This window comes from Camelus dromedarius, chromosome 4 (genome assembly GCF_036321535.1).
Source record: "Camelus dromedarius isolate mCamDro1 chromosome 4, mCamDro1.pat, whole genome shotgun sequence".
Classification (NCBI taxonomy): Eukaryota; Metazoa; Chordata; class Mammalia; order Artiodactyla; family Camelidae; genus Camelus; species Camelus dromedarius.
The window spans coordinates 3870470-3896882 of record NC_087439.1 but is presented as its reverse complement, the minus strand read 5'-3'; the positions used below and the strand labels follow the sequence as shown (position 1 = coordinate 3896882).

The 26413-nt window shown below is 37.5% G+C and overlaps 1 protein-coding gene across 1 annotated transcript in view; it reads right to left on the bottom strand.

Annotated features, from left to right (window-relative positions):
- Nucleotides 1–26413, bottom strand: part of ARHGEF4 (Rho guanine nucleotide exchange factor 4) — a 200632-nt gene that overhangs the window by 88048 nt on the left and 86171 nt on the right. Inside the window, 1 exon segment of the mRNA XM_064484658.1 lies at nt 7286–7582. Coding sequence (XP_064340728.1) covers nt 7286–7582 — 297 coding nt within the window.

Below are 26413 nucleotides of genomic sequence, written 5' to 3'. Positions count from 1 at the left end.
TCTCAACAAATTTAAGAGGATAGAAACTATATCAAGCATCTTCTCAGACCATAGTGGTATAAAAGTAGAAATCTATTACAGGAAGAAAAATGGAAAAAGCACAAACACACAGAGACTAAACAACATGCTACTAAAAACCCAATGAGTCAATAAAGAAATCAAAGAGGAACTCAGAAAATACCTGAGGACAAAGGAAAGTAAAAACACAACCTTCCAAAATCTTGGGACATAGCAAAAGCAGTTCTAAGAGAGATGTTTATAGTAATATAGGCCTACCTCAAAAAACAAGAAAAATCTTAAAGAAACAATGAAACAACCTTATCTTTCTTCTAAAGGAATTAGAAAAATAAGAACAAAGTCAGCAGAAGGAAGAAAATAATAAAGATCAACATGGAGATCAAGAAAAAAAAAAGATGAAGAAGAAGAAAAGAAAAAAACAAAAGACCAATGAAACCAAGAGCTGGTTTTTTGTGAAAAGATAGACAAAATTGATAAGCCTTTAGCCAGGCTCATTAAGAAAAAAAGATAGAGGACCCAAATAAATAAAATTAGAAATGAAAGAGGAGAAGTTACAACCAATATCATAGAAATACAAAGAATCATAAGAGAATACTATGAACAGCTTCACACTAACAAACTGGACAACCTAGAAGAAATGGTTAAATTCCTAGATACATACAATCTTTCAAGGCTGAATTAGGAAGAAAGAGATAATCTAAACTGACTGATTACTAGTATTGAAATTGTTTGAGTAATCAAAAAACACCCAACATACAAAAGTCCCAAACCAGAAGGCTTCCCAGGGGAATTCTATCAAACATTTAAAGAAGAGTTAATACCTATCCTTCTCAAACTATTCCAAACAATTAAAGAGGAGCAAACACTCCAATTGTCATTCTACAGGGCCAGCATTACCCTGATAACAAAACCAGACAAAGATACTACAAAAGAAGAAAAAAAATTACAGGTTGATATCTCTGATGAATGTAGATACAAAAATCCTCAACAAAATATTAACAAATCAAATTCAACATTACATAGTGGGTCATACACCACAATCAAGTGGGGTTTATCCCAGGGATGCAAGGATGGTTCAATATCTGCAAATCCATCAATGTGATACATCACATTAACAAAATGATGGATAAGGGGATCAGTCAAGATGGCAGAGTAGGAGGACATGGAACTCAGATCCCTACATGAACACATCAAAAATACATCTACACATGGAACAATTCTCACTGAAAACTTACTGGAAATTAGCAGAAAGACTCCTGTACAACCAAGGCTTTAAGAAAGAACAAAAGGAAGAATAAAAATCACATAATCACCTCCATACATGCAGAAAGAGCTTTTGACAGAATTCAACATCCATTGATGGTAAAACTCTCAGTAACGTTCGTATAGAGGGAAATTGCTCAAAGTAGTAATGGCCATTTATGACAAACCCACAGCTGACATCATACTCAATAGGGAAAACTCGAAACTCTTCCTGTAAGATCAGAAACAAGATAAGGGTGCCCACTCTCACCATTTCTATTTAACATACTATTGAAAGTCCCAGCCATAGCAGTCAGACAAGAAGAAGAAATAAAAGGCATTCAAATTGGAAGAGAAGAAGTAAAACTGTCACTATTTGCAGATGACATGATACTCTGTATAGAAAACCTTAAGATCTCCACCAAAAAACTATTAGAGCTAATAAATGAATTCAGTAAAATTGCAGGATACAAGATTAATATACAGAAATCTGTTGCTTTTCTATACACTGGTAACGAATTATCAGAAAGAGAAAGCAAGAAAACAATCACATTTACAATTGTACCAAAAAGAATAATATACCTAGGAATAAATTTAACCAAGGAGATGAAAGACCTGTACTGTGAAAACTATAAGACATTGATAAAGGAAACTGGAGATGATTCAAGCAAATGGAAAGACATCCCATATTCATGAACTGGAAGAATTAATATTGTTAAAATACCTAACCACCCAAATCAATCTACAGAATTAATGTAATGCCTATCAAATACCTATAACATTTTTTTCACAGAACAAGAATAAATAAATAATCCTATAATTTGTATGGAATGACAAAAAAAAAAAAACAAATAACCAAAGCAATCTTGAGAAAAAAGAACAAAGCTGGAGGTATCATGCTCTCTGACTTCACATTATACTGCAAAGTTACAGTAATCAAAACAGTATGGTACTGGCATAAAAACAGACACATAGATCAATGGAACAGAATAAATAGCCCAGAAATAAACCCACATACATATGGTCAATTAATCTATGACAAAGGAGGTAAGAATATACAATGGGGAAGAAAACAGTCCCTTCAATAAGTGGTGCTGGGAAAACTGGACAGCTACATGTAAAAGAATGAGATTAGAACACTTCCTCACACCATATACAAAAATAAACTCAAGATGGATTAAAGACCTAAATATGACTGAAAACCATAGAACTCCCTGAAGAAAAATGATAATTCAAAAAGATATATGCACCCCAACGTTCATAATAGTGTTATTTAAAATGGCCAAGATATGGAAGTAACCTAAGTAGCAGAGATGAATGGATAAAGATGTATTTCCATATATATATATATATATATAATATATATATATATATATAAAATGGAATAATACTGAGCCATAAAAAGGAATTAAATCTTGCCACTTGCAACAACATGGATGGACCTGGAGGGTATTATTCTTAGTGAAATAAGTCAGACAGAGAAAGATGGATATTGCATATTTTCACTTCTATGTGGGATCTAAAAAATAAAACAAAGGAATGAATATAAGTAAACAGAAACAGATTCACAGATACAGAGAATAAACTAGTGATTACCAGTGGGGAGAGGGGTTGGAGGGGCAAGATAGGGGAAAGAGAATTAAGATGTACAAACTACTAGGTATAAAATAAATAAGGTATAAGGAGGTACATATGTGGAATCTAAAAAAAGAAAAAGAAGACACTAATGAACCCATCTGAAAAATAGAAACAGACTCACAGACATAGTAAACAATCTTATGGTTACCAGTGGGGAAGGGAGTGGGAAGGGATAAATTGGGAGTTTGAGATTTGCAAATATTAACTGCTATATATAAAAATACATAAAAAACAAATTCCTTATATATAGCACAGTGAACTATATTCAGTATCTTATAGTAACATTTAATGAAAAAGAATATGAAAATGAATATATGTATGCATATGTATGACTGAAGCATTATGCTGTACACCAGAAATTGACACACTGTAACTGACTATACCTCAATTATAAAAAAGATACAAGAAGATAGTGTACAGTACACAGAATATAATCAATATTTTATAATAACTTTATATGAAGTAAGATCTATAAAAGTATTGAATCACTATGTTGTATTCTTGAAACTAACATAATATTGTAAGTCAATTGTACTTCCAAAAAATGTGTGTACAGAAAACACAAGACAACTGTATTTTAATAGCGGGGATGGGAAATAAGATTACTACAGTGCATTAGAAGTGGTAAAATGCTGACAGGAGTAGTCTGTGATAAATTATGCATTTATGTAATACTTTTAGCAACCACTAAGAAAACCATACAAAACAATACATTCAAAAATACCATAAACAAATTATGCTGGAATCCTAAAAACTGTTCATGTAACTGACAGAAAAAAGTATTGAGAAACAGAAGAAACAATCAGAAAACAAATAATAAAATGGCAGACTTAAGCCCTAACACAATAATTTCAAATGTTAATAGTCAAAATACACCAATTAAAAGACAAAGGTGAGCAGAGTGGATAATATTAAAAGATCCATCAATGCTACCTATAAGAAATCCACTTCAGATCAATGACAGGTTGAAAGTAAAAGGAAGAAAAAAGGTATACCATGTAAACATTAACAAAAAAAAAAAGAAGTGGTTATATTAATATCAAATTAGACTTCAGAGCAAAGAAAACCAATTTCACACAATCTATTGAAGAATATAGTAAAGAAGAGAATATTTCCCAATTCAATTTATGTGGTCCACATTATGCCGATACCAAAACTATAGAAAGATAGTACAAAAATGAAAACCCCAGCTCAATATCTCTCATGAGCTTAGATGCAAAAGAACTCAACAAAATGTTAGCAAATTCATCCAGGAATGAGTAAAAATTATTCATTCCATGTATACTGCATAACCAAGTGGGATTTATTCCAGGTATACAAGACTGATTCAATATACCAACAATTGATTAATAATATAATCTACCATATCAAGAGGCTAAAGAAGAAAATAAAATGATCACGTCAATTGACAACAGAAAAAGCTTTTGAAAAAAATCCGACACACATTCATGATTCTCAGCCAACTAGGCATAGAGGGAAAATTCCTCAACTTGAGAAAGGAATTTTATAAGAACCCTACAGCTAACATCATACTTAATAGTGGAAGATTGTGACTAATTCTATTAAGACATTGAATAAGACAAGGATATCCACTTTTTCCACTCTTATTCAACACAGTACTGGAATTCCTAGCCATTGCAATAAGGCAAGGGGAAAAAAACATACAAATTAGAAAGGAAAAGATAAAACTGTCCCCAACTGCAGATGATACAACTGTGTACGCAGAACATCCCAAGGAATCTTTAAAAAAAATTCCTGGAACCAGTAAGTGAATTCATCTGGGTCACAGGATATAATATCAACACATAAAAATCCATAGTATTTCAATGTACTAAAAATCAAGTTGTTTAGAACATAATGCCATTTATAATAATTCCTAAGAAAATCAAATACAAAAGTATAAAATTTTTAAATGTGCAGGATCTATATCTTATATATAGAACTTTCTAAATAATACACAAAAATATACTCTTAGAGCTAATAAACAAATTCAGCACATTTTCAGGGTACAAGATCAATACACAAATATCCATTGTAATTCTATACACTAGCAATGAACAATCCAAAAATGAAATTAACAAAACAATTCTATTTGCAATACCATCAAAAGAATAAAATACTTAGGAAACATTTTAGCCAATGATATGTTAAGATTTGTACAGTGAAAACTACAAAACGTTGTTAAAAGCAGTGTTTTTAGATGTTTAGAAACACCTAAAAAATGGAACAACACTCTGTATCCATGGATTCAAAGATTTAATATTGTTAAGAAGACAATACTTTCCAGAGTGATCTATAGATTCAGTATAATCCTATCAAAATCCCAATGGCCTCTCTTTTTTTTTCAAGAAATAAAACCTAAGCTTTATTTGGAATTGCAAGATTAACAAATAGCCAAAATAATCTTGAAAAATAACAAAGAGGACTCATACATCCCAACTTCAAAACTTAATACAAAGCTACAATAATTAAAACAGTGTGATACTGATCTAAGGATAGATTATAAAGACCAACAGAATAGAATTGAGAGTCCAGAAATAAACCTATACATCTAAGGTCATTTAATTTTTTAGGAAGGTGCCAAGATCATTCAATGAGGGAAAGAAGTGTCTCTTTAACAGAGATGGTGCTGGAACAACAAGATATTCACATGGAAAAGTTCAAAGTTGGACCTCTACCACCCACAAAACACAAAAATTCAAAATGAATTTAAAAAAAAACCTAAGTGTAAGAACAAAAGGTATAAAAACTCATAGAAGAAAGCACAAAAGTAAATTTTCATGACCTTGGATTTGACAGTGGACTCCTAGGCATTACAGTAATTTCATAAACAACAAAATTAAAAATAGGTAAATTGACTTACATCAAAATTAAATACTTTTGTGCAGCAGTAGACACTATCAAGAATGTGAAAGGCAACCTACAGGTAGGAGAAAATATTTGTAAATCACTTATTTGATAGGGGTCTAGTATTCGCATATATAAAGAACTCCTACAACTGAGCAACAAAAAGACAAACAACCTAATTAAAAAGTGGGCAAAGGACTTGAATAGACGTGTCTCCAAAAAAGATATACAAATGGCCAACAAACATATGAAAATATGCTCAGCATTAGTCTCCAGGAAAATGCAAATCAAACCTCAGTGAGGTACATTCTGACCCACTAGGATGGTGTTTAAACAGAACAACACAAAGAACAATGTAAAATGGTGTAGAAAACAGTCTGGTAGTTCCTCAGAAAGTTAAGCATAGACTACCAACAAATTCCACTCCTATGTATATACCCAAAAGAATGGAAACATGTATTCAAACAAAAGCTCATACACAAATATTACTGACAGCACTATTTACAACAGCCAAAAGGTGGAGATGACCCAAATGTCTATCAATGGATGAATGGATAACAAAAACATATCCATACAGTAGAATATTAGTCATAAAAAGGAATAAAGTGTTGCTGTATGCTACCACACAGATGGACTCCCAAAACGTTATGCTATGTGAAAGAAGCCAGGCACAAAAGTTTATATATTGTAATTCCATTTACCTGAAATCTCCAGAATAGATAAACCCATAGGGATGGAAAGCAGATTAGTGCTCACCAGGGTCAGGGGAGGGGAAATGGGAGGTGACTGCTTAATGGCTATGAAGTTTCCTTTTGAGATGATGAGAATGACTTGGAACTAGACAGAGTGATGCCTGCAGAATCTTGTGAATCTACTAAATGCCACTGCATTGTACACTCTGACATGGTCAATTTTATGTTATGTGAATTTCACCTCAGTAGAATCAAGTGGGTATTCAGGGGCGAGGGGAGGCTCAGGGATGTGTACTTCACGAATATTTGATAATAAAAATATTGCCACTTTATAAAGGGAAAGACCAAGAAATAGAGTCAGGGGCTGGGTAAAAGGTATGCTTCATAAACTATTAAGTCATTGTTAAACAGCTGACAGTTTCATGCAAAAATCATGGTGTCAAAATGTCCCTAGAGACAAAACCTAATTCTTTTTATACAATTTTGCTTAATTAATTTAATCATGATTGTTATATCAGAATGCCATGCACCTTTATGAGTATGAGAGCACATGCTGTCCAGGATCTAACAACAGTGACTGACACAGAGGAGGTCCCCCCTAAATGGTCATTACTATGGAAGGGGCTTGAGGACAGACTCCAATTCTTCAGTTCTGCTCCCCTGCCTTGCACAGGGCTGGATGCAGGCAGAGACACACTGCAGAGACAAGGGGGACACATCACTGTGAAGTGTGTCTCCTGCAGGCTGTCCTGGGGCAGAGGCGGGGGAGGGGCAGGAAGGGAAAGCAGCTGCATTGGAAGAGTGGGTGCCTGGCCAAGTCGGATGATGATGGTGTGTGAGTAGCTTACTTGGACTCCGTCTTTATGTGCGTGCATCTTCCTTTCGACCTGCGCCTGCTTCTTCAACCTCCTCCTCTGCGTCTTCTCCAGCCACAGGTCATCTAAACTGACGTGTGAGTGCTGAAGGAGGCTCCGGGGTGGTGAAGGAGTCTCTCCGGGGACGTCCTCTGCAGAGACGAAGGGGAGAGTCCAAGTCCCCATCCCAGGGGGCGAGAGCAGCCTCGGAGCTGGCTCCATGTGAGAAGCTTTCTGGTTGTGGGAGCAACGGGGCATCTTGCCTGGCTGTTTTTCCCCCGGCATGTGGTCCTAGAGAACAGAAAGGAGGATGTGTCAGCTGACCACACAGTGACCTTCCCCTGTTCAGTTTCTTTTGGGTACGATCCCATGTTTTTTGGTTAATCCCCAACATACAGATTCCATTGAAATACTTTGTTCACAGTAATTTCGGAAAATGTGAAGATCAGGAACAAAACAAATCTAGTTTCTGTAAAAACCTCTTTCAAATATTTCAAAAAATCAAGTCTTCTACGTTGATAAAAGAACAAGGTCTGGAAAGTAACTACTGAACTTGGCACACTCACTAGAAAGACTTTTTAAGGGTCAGTGGTTGGAGCAGAAAGCTCTTGCTTCAACAATACCCCTGAGAACAGAAACACTTATTCTTTCTTGGCACAGACATTAACTAGATGTGTACACACTGCACCTTGGCTCTGCTGCCATCACTTCGTCCCAGTTGCTGTTACTCACTCAGGCATCCTAACTGACTTTCAAAGTAAAAGCTGTCCCCACTGACAGGACGCTTCGCCTTGGTGTTGCGCGACCACCTCTCTGTGCTTTGAAATCAACCCATCCCGCTGGGAGCACGTGTTCTTCGGGTCTGACGCCGCCCACCCTAGTCCCACCCCGGTGGACACCCCTTTCACAGCCCCTCTTTGGAATGTCACCTCCAAGCACTTTGTGTGTACTGTTTGGTGGAAACAAAGGTGAAATCTCTTTTAACTGTTTCAAGCGTCTGCCTTAAAAAATGTAGACATACATACATGTATGTACATACACACATAAGGAGAAAGAGAAGACGGCAGAGGACAGGAAGGAGGGGAGGCATCATTACTGCATAATGGCTTTGGTGTGCAGCCTGGGAACTGGGACTTTTCAGAGCTTGCCAGGTGGTTCTAATATGGAGCCAAGGTTGAGAGTCACTGTGTATTTTATTGGCACCCAAATATTGCTCTGAGTTTAAAAAGTACTTTTACTTAGTCCTCTCCCCTCAACTCCACTGTGAAACAGCTTTATATTATGGATATATTGTTATCCATAATATTATAGTATATAGTATGCTATCATATGGCATAGTAATATATTAACCATATCCTATAAATATGGTAATAAAAACTTGGCTTAAGTGATTGCTTGAGTTCACATAGCTGTGAGTGTCATTACACAGTTGAACCTTGAACAACATGGGTTAGAACTGCATGGGTCCACTTATATGCACAGTTTTTTCAATAGTAAATACCATAGTATTACATGATCCAAGGATGGCTGAATCCCTGGATGTGGAACTGTGAATGTGCAGGGCTGATGGTTAAGCTTTCCTTGGCTTTTCCACCTCACAGAGGGTGGGCGCCCCTTGCCCCTACATTGTTCAGGGTAGCTCTGAGTTCTTCTGATTTTAAACCCCATGTCCTTTCATGATTCCACATTGTATAAATTCTACATTTGCTTTGTAGGTGGAAATAACATCTCCATAACTAAGCAAGGACCACGCCTCAGACTCTGTTGTAACTCTCAAAATCTCCACCCCCGCCCCCGTCCCAGGGGATAGATGGTAACTGAGCACATCTTTATGCAAGACTCCATGTTATGCATTTTATGCACATGACATAAGGAAGCTGCCTCCGAAAGCTTTCAGTGAGTAAATGCCATGAAGCCGTTGGTAAGGAAGCCAAGCCACCCTCACGCTGGGGCTTCCAGACAAACGCTGCTTACTGGCACCAGACACAAGCTCACTTATTTTCAAACCAAAAGAAAACTTGTACTTTTCCAATACACCATCCCCTAGCCTTCTACCAGCTCGTGCCCGAGCTGTTGGCTGGGACCCCTTGATGCCCTCCCTCAGTGATGCTTTTAACCTCAACTTCTGCTTTATTGGAATTTTAGAACATTATCATTTCCATAGCTTGGTTATGGGCCTTTAGAGAGAATTCTGGTTGAAGACTGGTGTCCTAAGTGCAAAATTTTGCTTTTTTTCCCTCATACGCTTAATAGAAAAGAGTCAGCTCCCTTCCCATCCGTGATCCCATCCTGGAGGTGTTACTAGGGTCACATATCCATGTACTCACCAAGGAGCTTTGATTTGCTCAGGAAGAAAGGTCTCTGTTCTGAGGCCATTAATTAGAGCAGGATTTTTTAAAGTGTGGTCCCAGCAGCACCCAGTATGGTGGGCAACCTCTAAGATGGCCTCCAAAGCCTTCACCACCTTGACAGAGGCCCTCGTATGAGCCCCTCCCCTTGAGTGTGGTCTGGACTTAGTGACTCTTAGTGGCACTTCTAATGAACAGACTATGGCAGACGTGATGAGATGTCACTTCCAAGATTAGGTTATAAAAAGGCTGTGGCTCCCATCTGGGGGCGGCTCTCATGGGTTCCTTGCTTGGGAAGGAGCCACAGGACATACTGTGAACAAGGCCTGCGAGAGGCTCCAGCCAACAGCCAGCAGGGATCTGAGGGCTGTCAACAGCCACCTGAGTGAGCATGGAAACAAGACATCCCACGGTCCAGCTTTGAGCTGAGCACAGTCCCTGACAACACTGTGACTACAGCCTTGTGAGAGTCCATAAGCCAAAGCTTAGCCAGCTGGTTCTGTAGCAGTAGATGACTCATACACCTGGGAACTTGCTAGAAACGCAGATATTCAAGGATCATCAATACAACGGAATACTACTCAGCCATAAAAAACAATAAAATAATGCCATTTGCAGCAACATGGATGGACCTGAACATCATCATTCTAAGTGAAGTAAAGCCAGAAAGAGAAAGAAAAGTACCATATATCACTCATATGTGGAATCAAAAAAAAAAAAAAAAAAAAAGAAAAAAAGAGGACACTAATGAACTCATCTACAAAATAGAAACAGACATAGTAAACAATCTTATGGTTACCAGGGGAAAGGAGGTGGGAAGGGATAAATTTGGGAGTTTGAGGTTTGCAAATGTTAAACTGCTATATATAGAAATAGATAAAAAAACAAATTTCTTCTGTAGAGCACAGGGAACTATATTCAATATCTTCTAATAATCTTTAATGAAAGAGAATATGAAGACAAATATATGGATGTATATGCGTGACTGGGACATTGTGCTGCACACCAGAAATTGACACATTGTTACTGACTATACTTCAATTTGAAAAAAAAAAAAAAGACTTGCTGGATTAGTAATTCTGTGGGTGGGGCCAGCAATCTGTGTTTAAATGCCCTCTAGGGGACTCTGGTGCAAAGCTAGTTTGAGAATCACTGTACTAGGGAGATCGGCAAATAAGAGAGAGGCAAGGCAGATCAGGCTGTTCAGGGCTCCTGTCTATCCTAGGGTGGGGGACAGAGAGCAGACTTTGGGGTGAGATAAATTGAATTTGAATCCTGGCTCTGGCTCTTACCAGCAGCGTGATTTTAGGCAAGTAAGTGTCCTTACCCCCTCTCTGTTTCTTCACCTGTAAAATGGGAATATGAATACCTCTCAGAAACATTCTGAGACTTGGCTGAGATAGCGCACATAAAGCATGTAGCACAACGCCTGTCACACATTCAGTACGTGGCAGCCAGTGTTACTGTTTTTGCTAATGACCAGACGGGGCTGAGATGGCCGAGGTGGTGATGGCGTCCTGTCTTTCTGGAATGGTTTGTTTTCAGATCCCACTGAGAACACCACTACAGAAATGCTACTTAGTATTAAACTCATTCTCTGATTTTTCATTTTTATTTGCAGGGAGGCTTTTTTCATTTTTATTTGGAGAAATTTTGACAAATCCTCCTTGTAGTATTGGGCAATACAGATTCAGTTTATTCAGTTTTCATCCCAGTAACTTTCTTATCCACAGATGAACAAGGTGCTCTCCTAATGTGTTTAATATCATTCCATCAGCCGACATGAGCAAGACCGATCAAAATCCATCACCACATAGTGCAAGGTACGTAGACATTATCTTGTGAAACTAGAACTTTCAGACTAAAGTAATGTTCCAGTAGGCAGACAAATTCCTGACTTCCAGATGTCATTCAACAAGCCTTTCTTGAGCACATGGTATGTGCCAGACAGCAGTGCAAATGCTAGAGATTCAGCAGAGAACAGAATAAACGTTGCCACCATGGAACTTCTTAAGCAATGGGAACTCAAAGATAGACAAAACAGAGTCCCAGCTCTCCAGGCACTCAAAATATTGAGGGTGATAGAGACACCAATGCATAAGCATTCTCTACATAGATTAAAAGTAGATGGCAGATAGTAGGTACTAAACTAACAGTAGTCCCTTTATTCTTGGCTGCTGGTTTAAGCACCTGAGCAGCTTTTTGGACAAAGCAGCTAAGAGTGGAAGGAGCTATCATTAGTTAAGTGCCTACTGTCCATCTTTGTAATCCCAAGAGAAAAATTTAAAAAAGGATGAGACAATAGCAGATGAGGAATTTGAACAAAACCTGGTAAAGGGTAAGTGAATGTAAGAAGGGCAAATGGCGGCGGGGTGTGTAGCTCTGTGGTAGAGGGTGTGCTTAGCAGGCACGAGGTCCTGGGTTCAATCCCCAGTACCTTCATTAAAAAAATCAATCAATCAACCTAATTATCACCCCTCTCAAAAGAGCAAATGATTTAGCTGAGCATAGGAAGCTATCTAAAGGAGAGGAGTTATCAGGGACTGTGCAGGGTAGGACAGGTCCTGGGGAAACATATGGAGGTTTTGGTGTAAAGTCTGTGTGTGAAAGTGTGACCCTTGGGTACCCTCCCCTAGCCGGGTCAGCCTAGTGTCTATTCATCCCCCCTCTTCCACTTCTCCTTTCTTCTCAAAATGCCAGCCAAGTTAAAACACCAGAGACTTAACAGTTTTGAATAACCGAACAAGAGGATCCAGGTTCTGGGACAGCAGACTTACTGGTAAAAGCAGTGGAGGGGTTTGGGATGAAAACAGGCAGAGCAAACAGTCTGCAGAGTGAACTGTGGTTCAGCCCCCTGCTGCATTCCCAGAATAAGCCTGTGTAACTCCTAGGAGAGTGGAGGATGTGTCTCTGGCAAAGTTCACCCACCCCAGAGAAAAGACCTCCAAATACTGACTTAGAAAACAAGCAACTCCTCACTTAACCACCTGTGGTGAAGCCGCCTGTTGATTGGCCCCCAACACGCCCACCGCACTAAACACACGTTTGGTGCCTAACTCTTAAAAATATGAAATGCAGCCAAAGACTTCCTGACATTCCTTTCAACACACTAAAAAGACCAAAATAAACAAATAGGGGGAAAATACTCAGGAAATAGAAAATGTGGGTGATAGAAGGAAAGTTCAAAAATGAATAGCCTCAACAAATGAATAGCCTCAAAAAAAAAAAAAAAAAAAAAAAGAGGAAGACTCTGTAACTATAAAATAGGAGCAAGATGCTATGAAAAAACAAAAACGTCCAGAAAACAGGGGCCCTCTAGTTCTGGACAAGATGGTTGGACACACTTCCCCCAATTCATCCCACTAAATGCAGCTAAAATCTTGAGATACTATGTGTAAAACAATAATATAAAGACTCTGAATGGTAGAGAGACGAAGACACAGCAGCTAGGGGTCCTAGAATGCAAGGAACAGCACACCAGTGAGTTCCTTAGTTTTCTCTGCATCCTATATTCCATTTATATATACCTCTTATATGGGTCCTGGAGAATCTTGTAACCTGGAAATACCACTAGGCACAGACACAAAGCCCCAGCAAAAGCCTGCTTTTTTTACCCAGAAGATCAGTTTAGCAAGACAGAAAACCTTTAGACAAGAACCACGCTACTCCAGCATGGTAAAAAGCATGGAACATGCCCTCATTCCCCGCCTCCCTCACCAAGGCGTGAGTGGAAACTCCCAACCCCATCTGGCTACAGTGACGTACAGCCCTCTCCCAGCCTCGTGACGTTAGGAGAACCTAGAGGGAAGCTGGGGCTTCGATCCCCTGCCAGTGGCAACGGGGCCCTTCTGCAGGGTGTCTCCCATCCCCTACTTGGTGGTAGTGGAACATCCCTCCCCTGCGCTGCTAGGCTGGTGTAGGGGACAGCTCAGGAGAAAGCCAGGACTTTCACCACCACCTGGCGTTAACATGACCATGACCCCAAAGGGAACATGAACAAGTCTCCCTCTGAACCAGGGAGGCGTCACAGGAGTTCTAGTGGAGGATCTCAACTCCTGTTCCCACCCGTCAGTGATGAGACACCCATCCCTGCAACAGGTGGTCAACAGAGGCCAAAAAAGGAACCTGGGATTCCATCGACTCTTGGCAGTAATGGGGCAATGCCTACTTTTCCCTACTGGTGGTGTCAGAAGTGGTCTGCAAAACAGAAGAGTTAAACAAGATACAGAGACTCAAAACATACTGCCACAAATATCCAGAATAAAACTGAAATTCACTAGTCATACAAAGATTGGAGACAAATCTCAACTTGAATTTTAAAAAAAAACCAACCAATGGATGCCAACACTGAGAAGACACAGATGTCGAAATTATCTGACAAATATTTTACAGCAGTCATCAAAAAATGTTTCAAAAAGCAAAATAAATACTCTTGAAACAAATGAAAAATATTTGATAGGAAAAAATGGTAGAACATCTCAGAGAAAATATATTAATGAAATAGAAAATATAAAGAATAAGTGGAAATTATAGAACTGAAAAATACAGTAACAAATTAAAAATTCAATGAATGGTTTCATGGGAAAATGGAGAAGACAGAGGATCACTGAACTTGAAGATAGAAAAATAGAAATTACACAATCTGAACAAAAAAGAGAAAACAGACTGAAAAAAAAGTCTCAGGGACCTGTGAGACTATAAAGAAAGATCAAACACTAGAGCAACTGGAATCCAAAAAAGAGAGAAGAAAGTAAGTGGGGATGAAAATGTATTCAAAGAAATAATAGTTTAAAATTTCCAAAATTTGGCAAAAGACATAAACCTACAAATTTAAGAAGCTAAGTAATCTCAAAATTAGATAAACTCAAAAAATTCACATAAAAAAAACTTCATAATCAAACTTCTGAAATCTCAGGACAAAAATAATCCTGAAAGCAGTGAAATAGAAAAAATACCTTTCTTGCAAGGGAAAAGCAGTTTCAATGGCATCATTAGATGACTGGGTAAAGAAATTGTGTATATTTATACAATGGAATACTGCTCTGCTATTTAAAGAATAAAGTGCCATTTGCAACAACATGGATGGACCTAGAGATTGTCATTCTAAGTGAAGTAAGTCAGAAAGTGAAAGAAAAATACCGTATCACTCATATGTGTAATCTTAAAAAAAAAAGGACACTATGAATTCATCTATGAAACAAACAGACTTGTAGACATAGTAAACAATCTTAAGGTTACTGGGGAAAGGGGGTGAGGGGATAAATATGGGAGTTTGATATTTACAAATGTCAGCCTCTATATATAAAAATGGATTTTAAAAAAGTTTCTTTTGTATAGCACAGGGAATTATGCTCAATATCTTGTAATAACCTTTAATGGAAAAAATATGAAAATGAATATATGTATGTATATGCATGGCTGGGACACTGTGCTGTACACCAGAAATTGACACATTGTAATTGACTGTACTTCAATTAAACAATAAAATAAATGAATGACATTATTAGAAACCATGAAGACCAGAAAGAAGTGGCTCATTTTTCAAGTGTAATTTTTCAAGAAAGTAATTGTTTGGGGGTTTTTTTGATTAAATAAGGTTTTAATATATATGTATATGAAAGGGTCCATATTAAAAATGGATTATGAATCTCCAAGGTAGAAATAATAAAGTCTCTACTACTGAGTTCTTACTTGTTATCAACTTACAAGGAAACATAGACTGGCAATGAACATAGACTATCAAAACAACCTGTAATTTAGTTCAATTGATAAATAAAAATACTAAGTAGATACATTCAGATACATTATATATAAATCCATGTTGATATAGTCTAGAAGGAAAAAAAATGGAGAATTAGAATAAAGAGATACAGTGGCTAGGAGATAGTCTACAGCAATAATGAAGTCTCATTTACCTTATAGTATGAATAGTTCAATATGAAACTGATTTTAATGTTATATTCCTTTATAGCAATTTATTTTTAACTTTTTTTATTGTTATAGTCACTTTACAATGTTATGTAAAATTCTAGTGTAGAGCACAATTTTTCAGCTATACATGAACATATATATATTCATTGTCAGATTTTTTTTTTTCGCTGTGAGCTACCACAAGATCTTGTATATTTTTCCCTGTGCTATACAGTATAATCTTGTTTATGTATTCAGCGTTTTAAAATCCCAGTCTGTCCCTTCTTGTACTCTATGTCTATGAGTCTGTTTCTGTTTTGTATTTATGTTTTGTTTTGTTTAGATTCCTCATATGGGCGATCTCACATGGTATTTTTCTTTCTCTCTCTGGCTCACTTCGCTCAGAATGACATTCTCCAGGAACATCCATGTTGCTGCAAATGGCATTATGTTGTCGGTTTTTGTGGCTGAACAGTATTCCATCATATAAATATACCACTTCTTCTTTATTCAGTCACCTGTTGATGGACATTTAGGCTGTTTCCATGTCTTGGCTATTGTAAATAGTGCTGCTATGAACACTGGGGTGCAGGTGTCATTTTGAAGTAGGGTTCCTTCTGAATATATGCCCAGGAGCGGGATTCCTGGGTCATATGGTAAGTCTATTCCTAGTCTTTTGAGGAATCTCCATACTGTTTTCCACAGTGGCTTTCCTTGCTTCCCTCTCCCACTCTTAATGATTTAGATGTCTTCTTTTACAATTTTGTGTTTATTCTTTTTGTAATTCATGGTAGTTATCTCCTTTCCAGTTGTGAGTTTCTCATTTCTGTAGCATCCTGCTTCTTTTCTATTTAGAGTAGACCTGTCAGTATTTCTTTTAGCATGGGTTTAGGGTTGCTAAACTCTTTTAGTTTTTGCTTGTCTGTGAAGTTCTTTATCTCTCCTTCTATTCGAAAGGATAGCCTTGCTGGATAGAGTATCCTATGCTGCATCTTTTTTTCATTCAGGACTTTGAATATATCTTGCCACTCCCTTCTGGCCTATAGTGTTTGTGTAGAGAAATCAGCTGAGAGCCTTATGGAGGTTCCTTGTAACTCACTTTGTTTTTCTCTTGCTGCCTCTAGCATCATCTCTTTATCCTTGACTCTGGCCATCTTGATTATGCTATGTCTTGGTGTGGGTCTGTTTGGGTTCTTCCTGTTTGGGATCCTCTGAGCCTCCTGTACTTGGATATCTGATTCCTTTAGGTTTGGGAAGTTTTCAGCCATGATTTCTTCAAATACCTTTTCAATCACCTTTGTTCTTTCTTCCCCTTCTGGAACCCCTATTATGCGTAGATTGGCACGCTTTATTTTATTCTATAGGTCCCTTATATTGTTTTCATTGGTTTTTATTTGTTTTTCTCTCAGCTGTTCTGATTGGGTGCTTTCTGTCGTCCTGTCTTCTATCACTTATTCGTTCCTCTGCATTATCTAGCTTGCTTTGTACAGCCTTTAGGTCAGCTCTCATCTCAGCAAATGAGTTTACTAATTCTACTTGGTTCTTCTTTATAGTTTCTATTTCATTTTTGACATATTTTATATCTCTAAACACTATTTATTTTAGTTCCTTCAGTACTTTGATCACTCCTTTTTTGAAATCTTGATCTAGTAGGCCATCAATGTCTATTTCCTTGATCGTGCTTTCAGGGGATTTCTCTTGATCTTTTAATTGGGAGTGGTTGCTCTGCTTCTTCATATTGCGCATATCTCTCTGACACTGTGGCTTAAGGATTATCAGTTATCTAGTTCTCCTAGAGACGGTGTGCTCTTAATAATTTTATCGAGAGGTATTTGTTTCTTCCTCCTGTTTCGTGAACTCAGCTTGCTGTTTCCAGAGGCCCTCTGTTGGCGTCCTCATCTGTGCTGCTCCCAGTGGCTGTCAGTTAACAGATCGCACCCCCTCCCAACACTGGGTCAGGTGCTGAACTCTTACCCAGTGGGCAGGCAGGTCACTCCCCCTCCCAGCAACGTGGTCAGGTGCTGCATTCCTGCCAGGAGGGCAGGTGGCCGCCCGCCCTCTCCGGGCGCTGGTCACTCCGCTGCTCTGTGCAGCTGCCCGCTCCGCCTCAGGTTGGTGCCCCAAAGGCGGGCTCAGGGAAGACCGCGGAACAGTCCTGCCCCTTCTCTGTGCCAAATCTCAGCTCCTTGTTTGTCTTGGTGGTGCGAGTTCTCTGAGATGCCAGGTCAGAATGATCCTCTCTGCCTCGGGCTGTAAACAAGTCTCAGTCCTGCCTAGGAGGTTGCGGAGCCCCCGGGTGCGGATTCAGGTCTCGGCACCGCCCCCAGCCCGGGCGCTATGCACAGGAGGTGGCGGCTGTGGCTGTGCCCAGCCTCTCTTCTCATGAGAAGCACCAGTAATGGCGCCGCGGGTCTGAGGAGACAAAGGCTACGGTGCCCCTCCCCCCAGGGCACAACAGCCATGTTGCTTTGCTTGTTTCACAATTTATAGGGGACCAAGGTTGTTCTGTTCTGTATCCCCTCCCAGCCACGGCGCGCAGCCCCCTGCAGTCCCCCAGGGCTGCATCAGTGCAGCCGCCCCAGTCCTCCGCCCAGCTTGGGCAGCCTGCCCGGGCCCCAGCTGTCAGCTTGCGTCTTGGGCAGGGTGTCGTGGGGACTCTCTGTGCCTGCTTAACTCAGTTCTATTGGTCAAGGGGTGCTCAGGGCAGATCTGAGCCTCGGAGTCTCCCCCTCTGTCCTGCTGGCCTCTTCGCTGGTGGTGGGAGACCTAGCGAACGAGCGCCAGTCCTCCTTTTCTGCTCCCTCCCCACTGGACTGGTCCTGCATTGTTTTGCTTTTTCTTCTTTCTATTTTCCTTTTCTCCTACCAGATTTTTGGCATCTTTGTCTTTCAAAGAGGGGGATGTTCCCTCAGAGTTCGGCAGGTGCTCTGGTTGGCTGAGTAGGTCCATAGATGTGAGTTTTGGTGTATTTGTGGCAGAGGGTTAGCTACAAGCATCCTTCTATTCTGCCATCTTGCTTCTCTCAAGAAAGTAATTGTTAATACAAAATCCTATATGCAGTGAAAATATTCTTCAGGAATAAAGGAAAAATCAAGACATCCTTAGAGGAAGGAAGACAGAGAATGTGTTGCCATCAGATATACCCTAAAAAATGGCTAAAGGAAGTTTTGAAACCGATGATGAAAGAGCAACTTGCAAAAAACATCAGGGGAAAAAAATGTAAAGAATAAAAATATGGATAAATACAACAGACATTCCTTCACCTCTTGAGAGTTTTAAATTATGTTTGATTTTCAGAGCAAAAATTATAATATCGTTTGAAGTAGTTCTCAACACATTTAGAGGAAATATTTAAAGACAATTATAAACAAGATAAGGTAATTTAAGGGGAGGCAGGATTTCTACACTTCACGTGAACTGGTAAAATGTCTATACCAGTAGATTGTGATAAGTTGTATGTGTACAATGCAATTCCTAGAGCAACCACTAAAAACTAAAGAGACTCAAATAAGCTATGGCACATAAAAATAAAATTCTAAAAGATTCAAGTAACACATAGCAGTGCAAAAAAAGTGAACATAGAAATGATAAACATGAAGCAAAAATAAAAACAAAGGTAAAAAGGCAGACTTAAGCCCAAACAATTACTTTATATATAAATGGTAAATAGTATATGATAAAAAGATCAGTTAAAAGCAGGTAAGGGCAGAGTGGATTAAAAACCACAACCAACTATATGCTTGATATATGAAACTCATTTCAAATATAATGATATAGGTACGTTGAAATAAAAAGGATGGAAAAAGTAGCTTGTGGGCACCTGAAGAAAATCAGCCTGAATCTGTGGGTCAGAGAGAGAACACAAATTTAAGCCAACTTGTAGAAAATAGAAGGGAGACTGTCACACCCAGTCTGGCACTTTGCACTGTCAGTAGAAGGCATACTAACTTAGGAAGCCTCTTAGCAGAAGTAGTAGGAGCATGGGAGAGGTGTACTCACAGAAGGTCTAAGAAAGCCTCAGGATTACTAGCAGGGCTGACAGCATGTATTTCTCTCCCAAGGGCAGTGAGAGAAGACTGGAGGAGGTGACTTCCACTTCAGTTTGAAGACAGCGACACAAAAGTTGAACGAACATGAAGAATCAAGGAAACGTGACCCTACAAGGACCATAGTAATATTCCAGTAACCTAGTCTAAAGACATAGAAGTCTGCAATTTACCTGACAAAGATTCAAAACAGCTGTTTTAAGGAAACTTGATGAGCTACAAGAAAACACAGAAAGACAAGTCAACAAAATCAGGTAAACAATATATGAACAAACTGAGACGTTTAACAAGGATAAAAATCATTAATTGAAAAAAGAACCAAACAGTTCTCAACAAGGTGGGTATACGGGAAACACACCTCAACATAATAAAGACCATCTGTGACAAGCCCACAGCTAAATGACATCATAGTCAATGGGGAAGAGTTGAAAAAACTAAGCTCACAGATACAGAGAAGAGATTGATGGTTGCCAGAAGTAGGGGATGGGGAGGTGCATGAAATTGGTGAAGGGGGTCAAAAGATACAAACTTCCAGTTATAAAATAAATAAGTCATGGGGATATACTGTACAGCATGGTGACTACAGTTAATAATGCTGTATTGCATATTTGAAAGTTGCTAAGAGCATAAATCTTAAAAGTTCTCAACACAAGAAAAAAAGTCTGTAACTGTGTATGGTGACATATTAACTAGACTTATTGTGGTGATCATTGCACAATATATACAAATATTGAATCATTATGTTGTTACACCTGAAACTAATATAATGTTGTATGTCAATTATATCTAAAAAATAAAAAGAACCAAACAGAAATTCTAGAGTGGAAAATACAATGAATGAAATGAAAAATGCATCAAGGTCAGGATGGATCAAGCAGAAGAAAGAATCTGTGAAACAGAAGACAGGAATTTGAAATTATCCTGTTAGAGGAGAATTAAGAAAAAAGAATGAAAAAGAGTGAAGGAAATCTACATGATCTATCAGATACCTCAAAAGAAACAATATGTGAATTATTGGAATTCCAAAAGGAGAAGAGAGGGAGTGTGGGGGCAGAAAGCTTATTTAAAGAAATAATGGCTGAGGACTTCCCAAATATGGGGAGAGATTTGGATAGCCAAGTTCATGAACCTTGTAGGTCACCAAACAAAATCAACTTAAATAGATCCTCTCCAAGAGACATTATAATAAAACTATCAAAAGTCAAAGACAAAGAATCTGAAAAGAAGCAAGAGAAAAGAAGCTCATAACTTACAAGGGAACCCCACAAGGCTACCAGTGGATTTCTCAGTGGGAACTTTATGGGCCAGAAGAGAGTGGGATGATATCTTCAAAGTGTTGAAAGTGAAAAACTGCCAATCAAGGATACTCTGTCCAGCAAAGTTATCCTTCAGAAATAAAGGAGAGATAAAGACTTTCCCAGAAAAACAAAAGCTGAGCAAATTCATTATTACAAGACCTGTCTTACAAGAAATATAGAAAGGAATTCCACAAGCTGAAATGAAAGGATGCTAATTAGTAACATGAAAACATATGAATACCTACAACACACTGGTAAAATTAAAGGCATAGTCAAATTCAGAATACTATAATACTGTAATGTAGTGGTATATTAACTACTTAAATCTGCTATAAAGTTAAAGGACAAGAGTATTAAAAATAACTAAAGTTATACTAATTTGTTAATAAAAACAATATAAAAAGAAGTAAATTGTGACATCAAAAACATAAAGGGGGGTAAATAAAGGGATAGAGTTTTTGTATATGATTAAAGTTAAGTTATTATCAGCATAGAAGAAAATGTTTTATCTATAAGATGTTTTACATAAGCCTAATGTTAACCTTGGAGTGAAAAAAGGTAAAGAGAAGGGAATCAAAGCATACTATGTGGAAAATCACCCATTCACAAAGGAAAGCAGAGAGGAAGCAAGGAACAAGGGAACTACAAAAAAGCCAGAAAGCAATGAACAAAATGAGATTAGTAAGTCCCTTCCTATAAGTAAATACTCTAAGTGTAAACAGGTTAAATTTTCCAATCAGAAGGCAGAGAGTGGTTCTCCAGGTTTTTTAAAAAAGAAAAATACATGCTGCTTACAAGAGACTCACTCAAATTTAACGTTACATATAGGCTCAAGAGAAGGGATAAAAAAAGATATTCCATGCAAGTATAAACCAAAAGAGAGCAGGGGTCACTATACTTATATCAGAGAGAGCAGACTTTAAGCTAAAAACAGTAACAAGACAAAGAACACCCCTTTATTTTAAAGGGGTCAACTCAGGAAGAAGATATAATAGTCATAAATATAAATGCACCCAACACTGGAATACATAAATATACTAAAACAATAAGTAACATATCTGAAGGGAGGGGTAGACAGTAATATAGTAATAGTAGGGGACTCCAATATCCTACTTTAAACAATGAATAGGTCATTCAGAAAATCAACAAGGAAACGTTGGACTTGAACTAAACTTTCAACCAAATGGACCAAACATATTCATGACATTCCATTCAACAGCAGCAGAATATACATTCTTCTCAAGCACACACAGAAGATTCTCCAGGATAGATCATATGATAAGTCACAAGAAAAGTGTTTGCAATTTAAGAGGATTGAAATATTACCATGTATCTTTTTAGATAACAGAATGACTAGAAATCAATAGTGGAAGGAAAGCTGGAAATTTCACAAATATGTGGAAATTAAACAACACACTCCTGAACAACCAGTGGGTCAAAGAAGAAATTAAAAATGAAATAAAAGTATCTGGAAAGAAATGAAAATGAAAACACAATACACTAAAACTAGGGGATGCAGCAAAATCAATTCTTAGAGGGAAATTTACAGTGCTAAATGCTACAATAAGAAAAAAGATCTCAAATAAACAACCTAACTTTTTAACCTAAAGAACCAGAAAAAGAAGAACAAACTGAGCCGAAGTTATCAGAAGGAAAGAATAACAAAGACCAAAGCAGAAATAAATGAAATGGAGACCAGAAAAACAATAGAAAAGATAATGAAACTAAGAGTTGCTTTTCAGAAAAGATAAACAAAATTGACAAAACTTTAGCTAGACTAACTAGGAAATTTTTAAAAAAGCAAAGACTCAAATAAAATCAGAAATGAAAGAGTTGTTATTACAGGTGATACCACAGAAATAACAAAGGATTATCAGAGACAGTCATAGGTGACCAAATTGAATAACCTAGAGGACAATGGATAAATTCCTAGACTCATACAACCTACCAAGACTGAATCATGAAGAAACAGAAAATCTGAATAGACTAAATCACATATCTCCCGACACAAAAAAAGCCCAGAACAATATGGTATCAGTGGTGAATTCTACCAAATATGTAAAGAAGAATTAATGCCAATTATTCTCAAACTTTTCAAGAAATTGAAGAAAAGAGAACACTTCTGAACTCATTTTACAAAGTGAGCATCACCCTGATACCAAAGCCAGATGAAGGCACTACAAGAAAACTACAGATCAATATGCCTGATGAATAGATGCAAAGTTTCTTAAAAATATTAGCAAACTGAATTCAACAACACATCAAAAGAATCATACACCTTGATCAAGTGAGATTTATCTCTGAGATGCAAGGATGGTTCAACATACACAAATCAGTAAATATGAATACACTACATTAATGGAATAAAAGATAAAAATCATATGATCATTTCAATAGATGCAAAAAGCATTTAACAAAATACGACTTCCTTTCATGATAAAAACTATCAACAGATTGGATATAGAAGGAACATACCTCAACATATTAAAGGCCGTGCATAACAAGTCCCCAGCTAACATTATACTCAACAGTTGAAAAATTCAAAGCTTTTCCTCTAAGATAAGGAACAAGACAAGGGTGCATAGTCTCACCATTCTTATTCAGTATAGTACTGGAAGTCCTAGCTGGAGCAATTAGACAAGGCAAAGAAATAAAAGGCATCCAAATTGGGAAGGAAGATGTAAAACTATTACTATTTGTAGATGATACGATTTTGTATATAGATTATCCCCAAGATTCAACTAAAAAACTGTCAGAATCAATGATATCAGTAAAGCTGCAGGATAAAAAAAAAAAATCAGCACACAGAGATCAGTTGCATTTGTATACACTAACAATGAAACATTTGAGAAGAAGTTAAGAAAATTATCCCATTCACAATATCATCAAAAATAATAAAATATTTAGGAATAAATTTAACCAAGGAAGTGAAAGATCTTCACAAGGAAAATTATAAGACATTGATTAAAAAAAATCAAAGACGATACAAACAAATGGAAAGACAGACCATGTTCATGGGTCGGAAGAATTAATATTAAAATGTCCATACTACTCTCAGCCATCTATCTATAAGTTCTATGCAATCTCTTTCAAAATTCCAATGGCGTACTGCACAGAAATAAAAATTTTTTGGAACCACAAAACATCCCAAATGGCCAAAGCCATCCTGAGAAAGAAGAATAAAGCTGGAGAGATCACGCTTTCTGATTTCAAGCTATATTACAAAGCTATACTAATAAAAACAGTATGGTACTTGTGTCAAAATAGATACATAAATCCAATGGAACAGAATAGAGAGCCCAGAAATAAACCCCAGCATATACAGTCAACTAATATGCAACAAGGCAGTCAAGAACATCCAATGGGGAAAGAACAGCCCCTCCAACAAATGGTGTTGGAAAACTGGATAACTATGTGCAGAAAAATAAAATTGGACCCTATCTTGCACCACTCACAAAATGAACTTGAAATAGATTAAACACATAAACATGAGACCAAATACAGTAAAACTCCTGGAAAAGAAGCAAGAAGCTCCTTGACATTGGTCTTGGCAATGATTTTTTGATATGACACCAAAAGCACAAGCAACAAAAGCAAAAATCAGCAAGTAGGACGACATCAAATTAAAAAGCTTTGCCCAGCAAAAGAGACAAACAACTAAATGAAAAGGCAACTTACACCACAGTAGACAATATTTGCAAACCATGTATTAGATAAGAGGTTAATATCCAAAATGTATAAAGCACTTAGACAATTCAATAACAAAAGAACCAAACAATCTGATTGAAAAATGGGCAGAGGAACTGAACAGACATTTTCCTGAACAAGACATGCAAGTGGCCAACAGGTACTTGAAAAGATGCTCAAACATCACTCATAGTCAGGGCAATGGAAATCAAAACCACAATGAGATATCCCTTCATACCTGTTAGAATGGCCGTCATCAGGAAGATAAGAGATAACAAGTGTTGGGGAGGAGGTGGAGAAAAGGGACCACTCATGCACTGCTGGTGGGAATGTAAATTGGCTCAGCCACTATGAAAAACAGTATGAAGGTTGCTCAAAAAATTAAAACTACCCAGATGATTCAGCAATCCTCCTTCTGGGTATACAGCCAAAGGGAATGGAAACAAGATATCAAAAAAAAAAAAAAAAAAGCTGCACTCCTATGTTTAAGGCAGCATTATTCATAATAGGCAAGATACGGAAACAACTTAAGTGTCCATCAATGAATAGAATCAATGGATAGAGAAGATGTGGTATATATATCAGCTGTGAGAAAGAAGGACATCCTGCCATGTGCGACAATGTGGATGGACCTTGAGGGCATTACTCTAAGTGAGATAAGTCAGACAGACAAAGATGAATACTGTATGATCTCATGTATATGTGGAATCTAAAAAAAGCTGAACTTGTAGAATCACAGAGTAGAATGGTGGTTACCAGGGGCTGGGGGAAAGGTAGTTTTGGAGATGTTTAAGGGTACAAACTTGCACCAAAAGATGAACAAGCATAGTGATTATAGTCAACAATATTGTTTTATAAATTTCAAAGCTGCTAAGAGATTAGATCCTAAATGTTACTACAACAAAAAAGAAATGAAAATTATGTAACACAATAGAGATGTTAGCTAACACTGGTAAACATTTTGCAATATAAAATTGCAATATATAATATATAATTCTATCAAGTCAACATGTTGTACACCTAAAATTTATACAACGTTCTATTTCCAGTATAGCTCTTTGGAAAGAAACCTGTCAAAATTCCACTGTAAAAAGCAAGAATTCAATTAGAGAATGAGCAAGAGATACAACATGACATTTCACTGAAGAACGTATACATAAATGGCGAATCCTATAGGCTGACTGAACCTCCCAGCCTCCAGAACTATGAGAAATAAATTTCTCTTGTTTTTTACTCTACTGAGTCTGTGGTGTTTTGTTATAGCAGCTAAGCTGTAAATAAGCACATGAAAAATGTTCAGCATCATTAGCCTTTGTAAAACGAGTGTCAGAATCATGCGATGTCACCACACGCTTACTAGCATAGGTAAAATGAAAAACACGTAAAATTTCAGATGTTGAAAGGATGCAGAGAGAGAAAATCAGATCTCTCATACGTTGATGTGGGAATGTAAATGGTATAGCCAGTCTAGAAAATAATTGGCACTTTTTTCAAAAACTAAACATATATTAGCAATCACACTGATAGAGCATTTATCCCAAAGGAACGAAAACCTTTGTCCACCAAAAACAAAACAAAACAAAACAAAACAAAAACCTGTTCATAAATTTTTAAAGATTTATTTGTGATAACCCAAACTGGAAATGACCCAAATGTCCTTCAACAGGTAATTGGTTAAGGAAAATAATGGTAAAGCCATTCTGTAGAATAGTACTCAGCAATAAAAAGGAATTGATACACACAACAACTCAATGGAAATCCCTGGATTTATGCTGGGTGAAAAACTCCAATCTAAAAGGGTAACATTTTTGAAATTACAAAATCATAGAGATG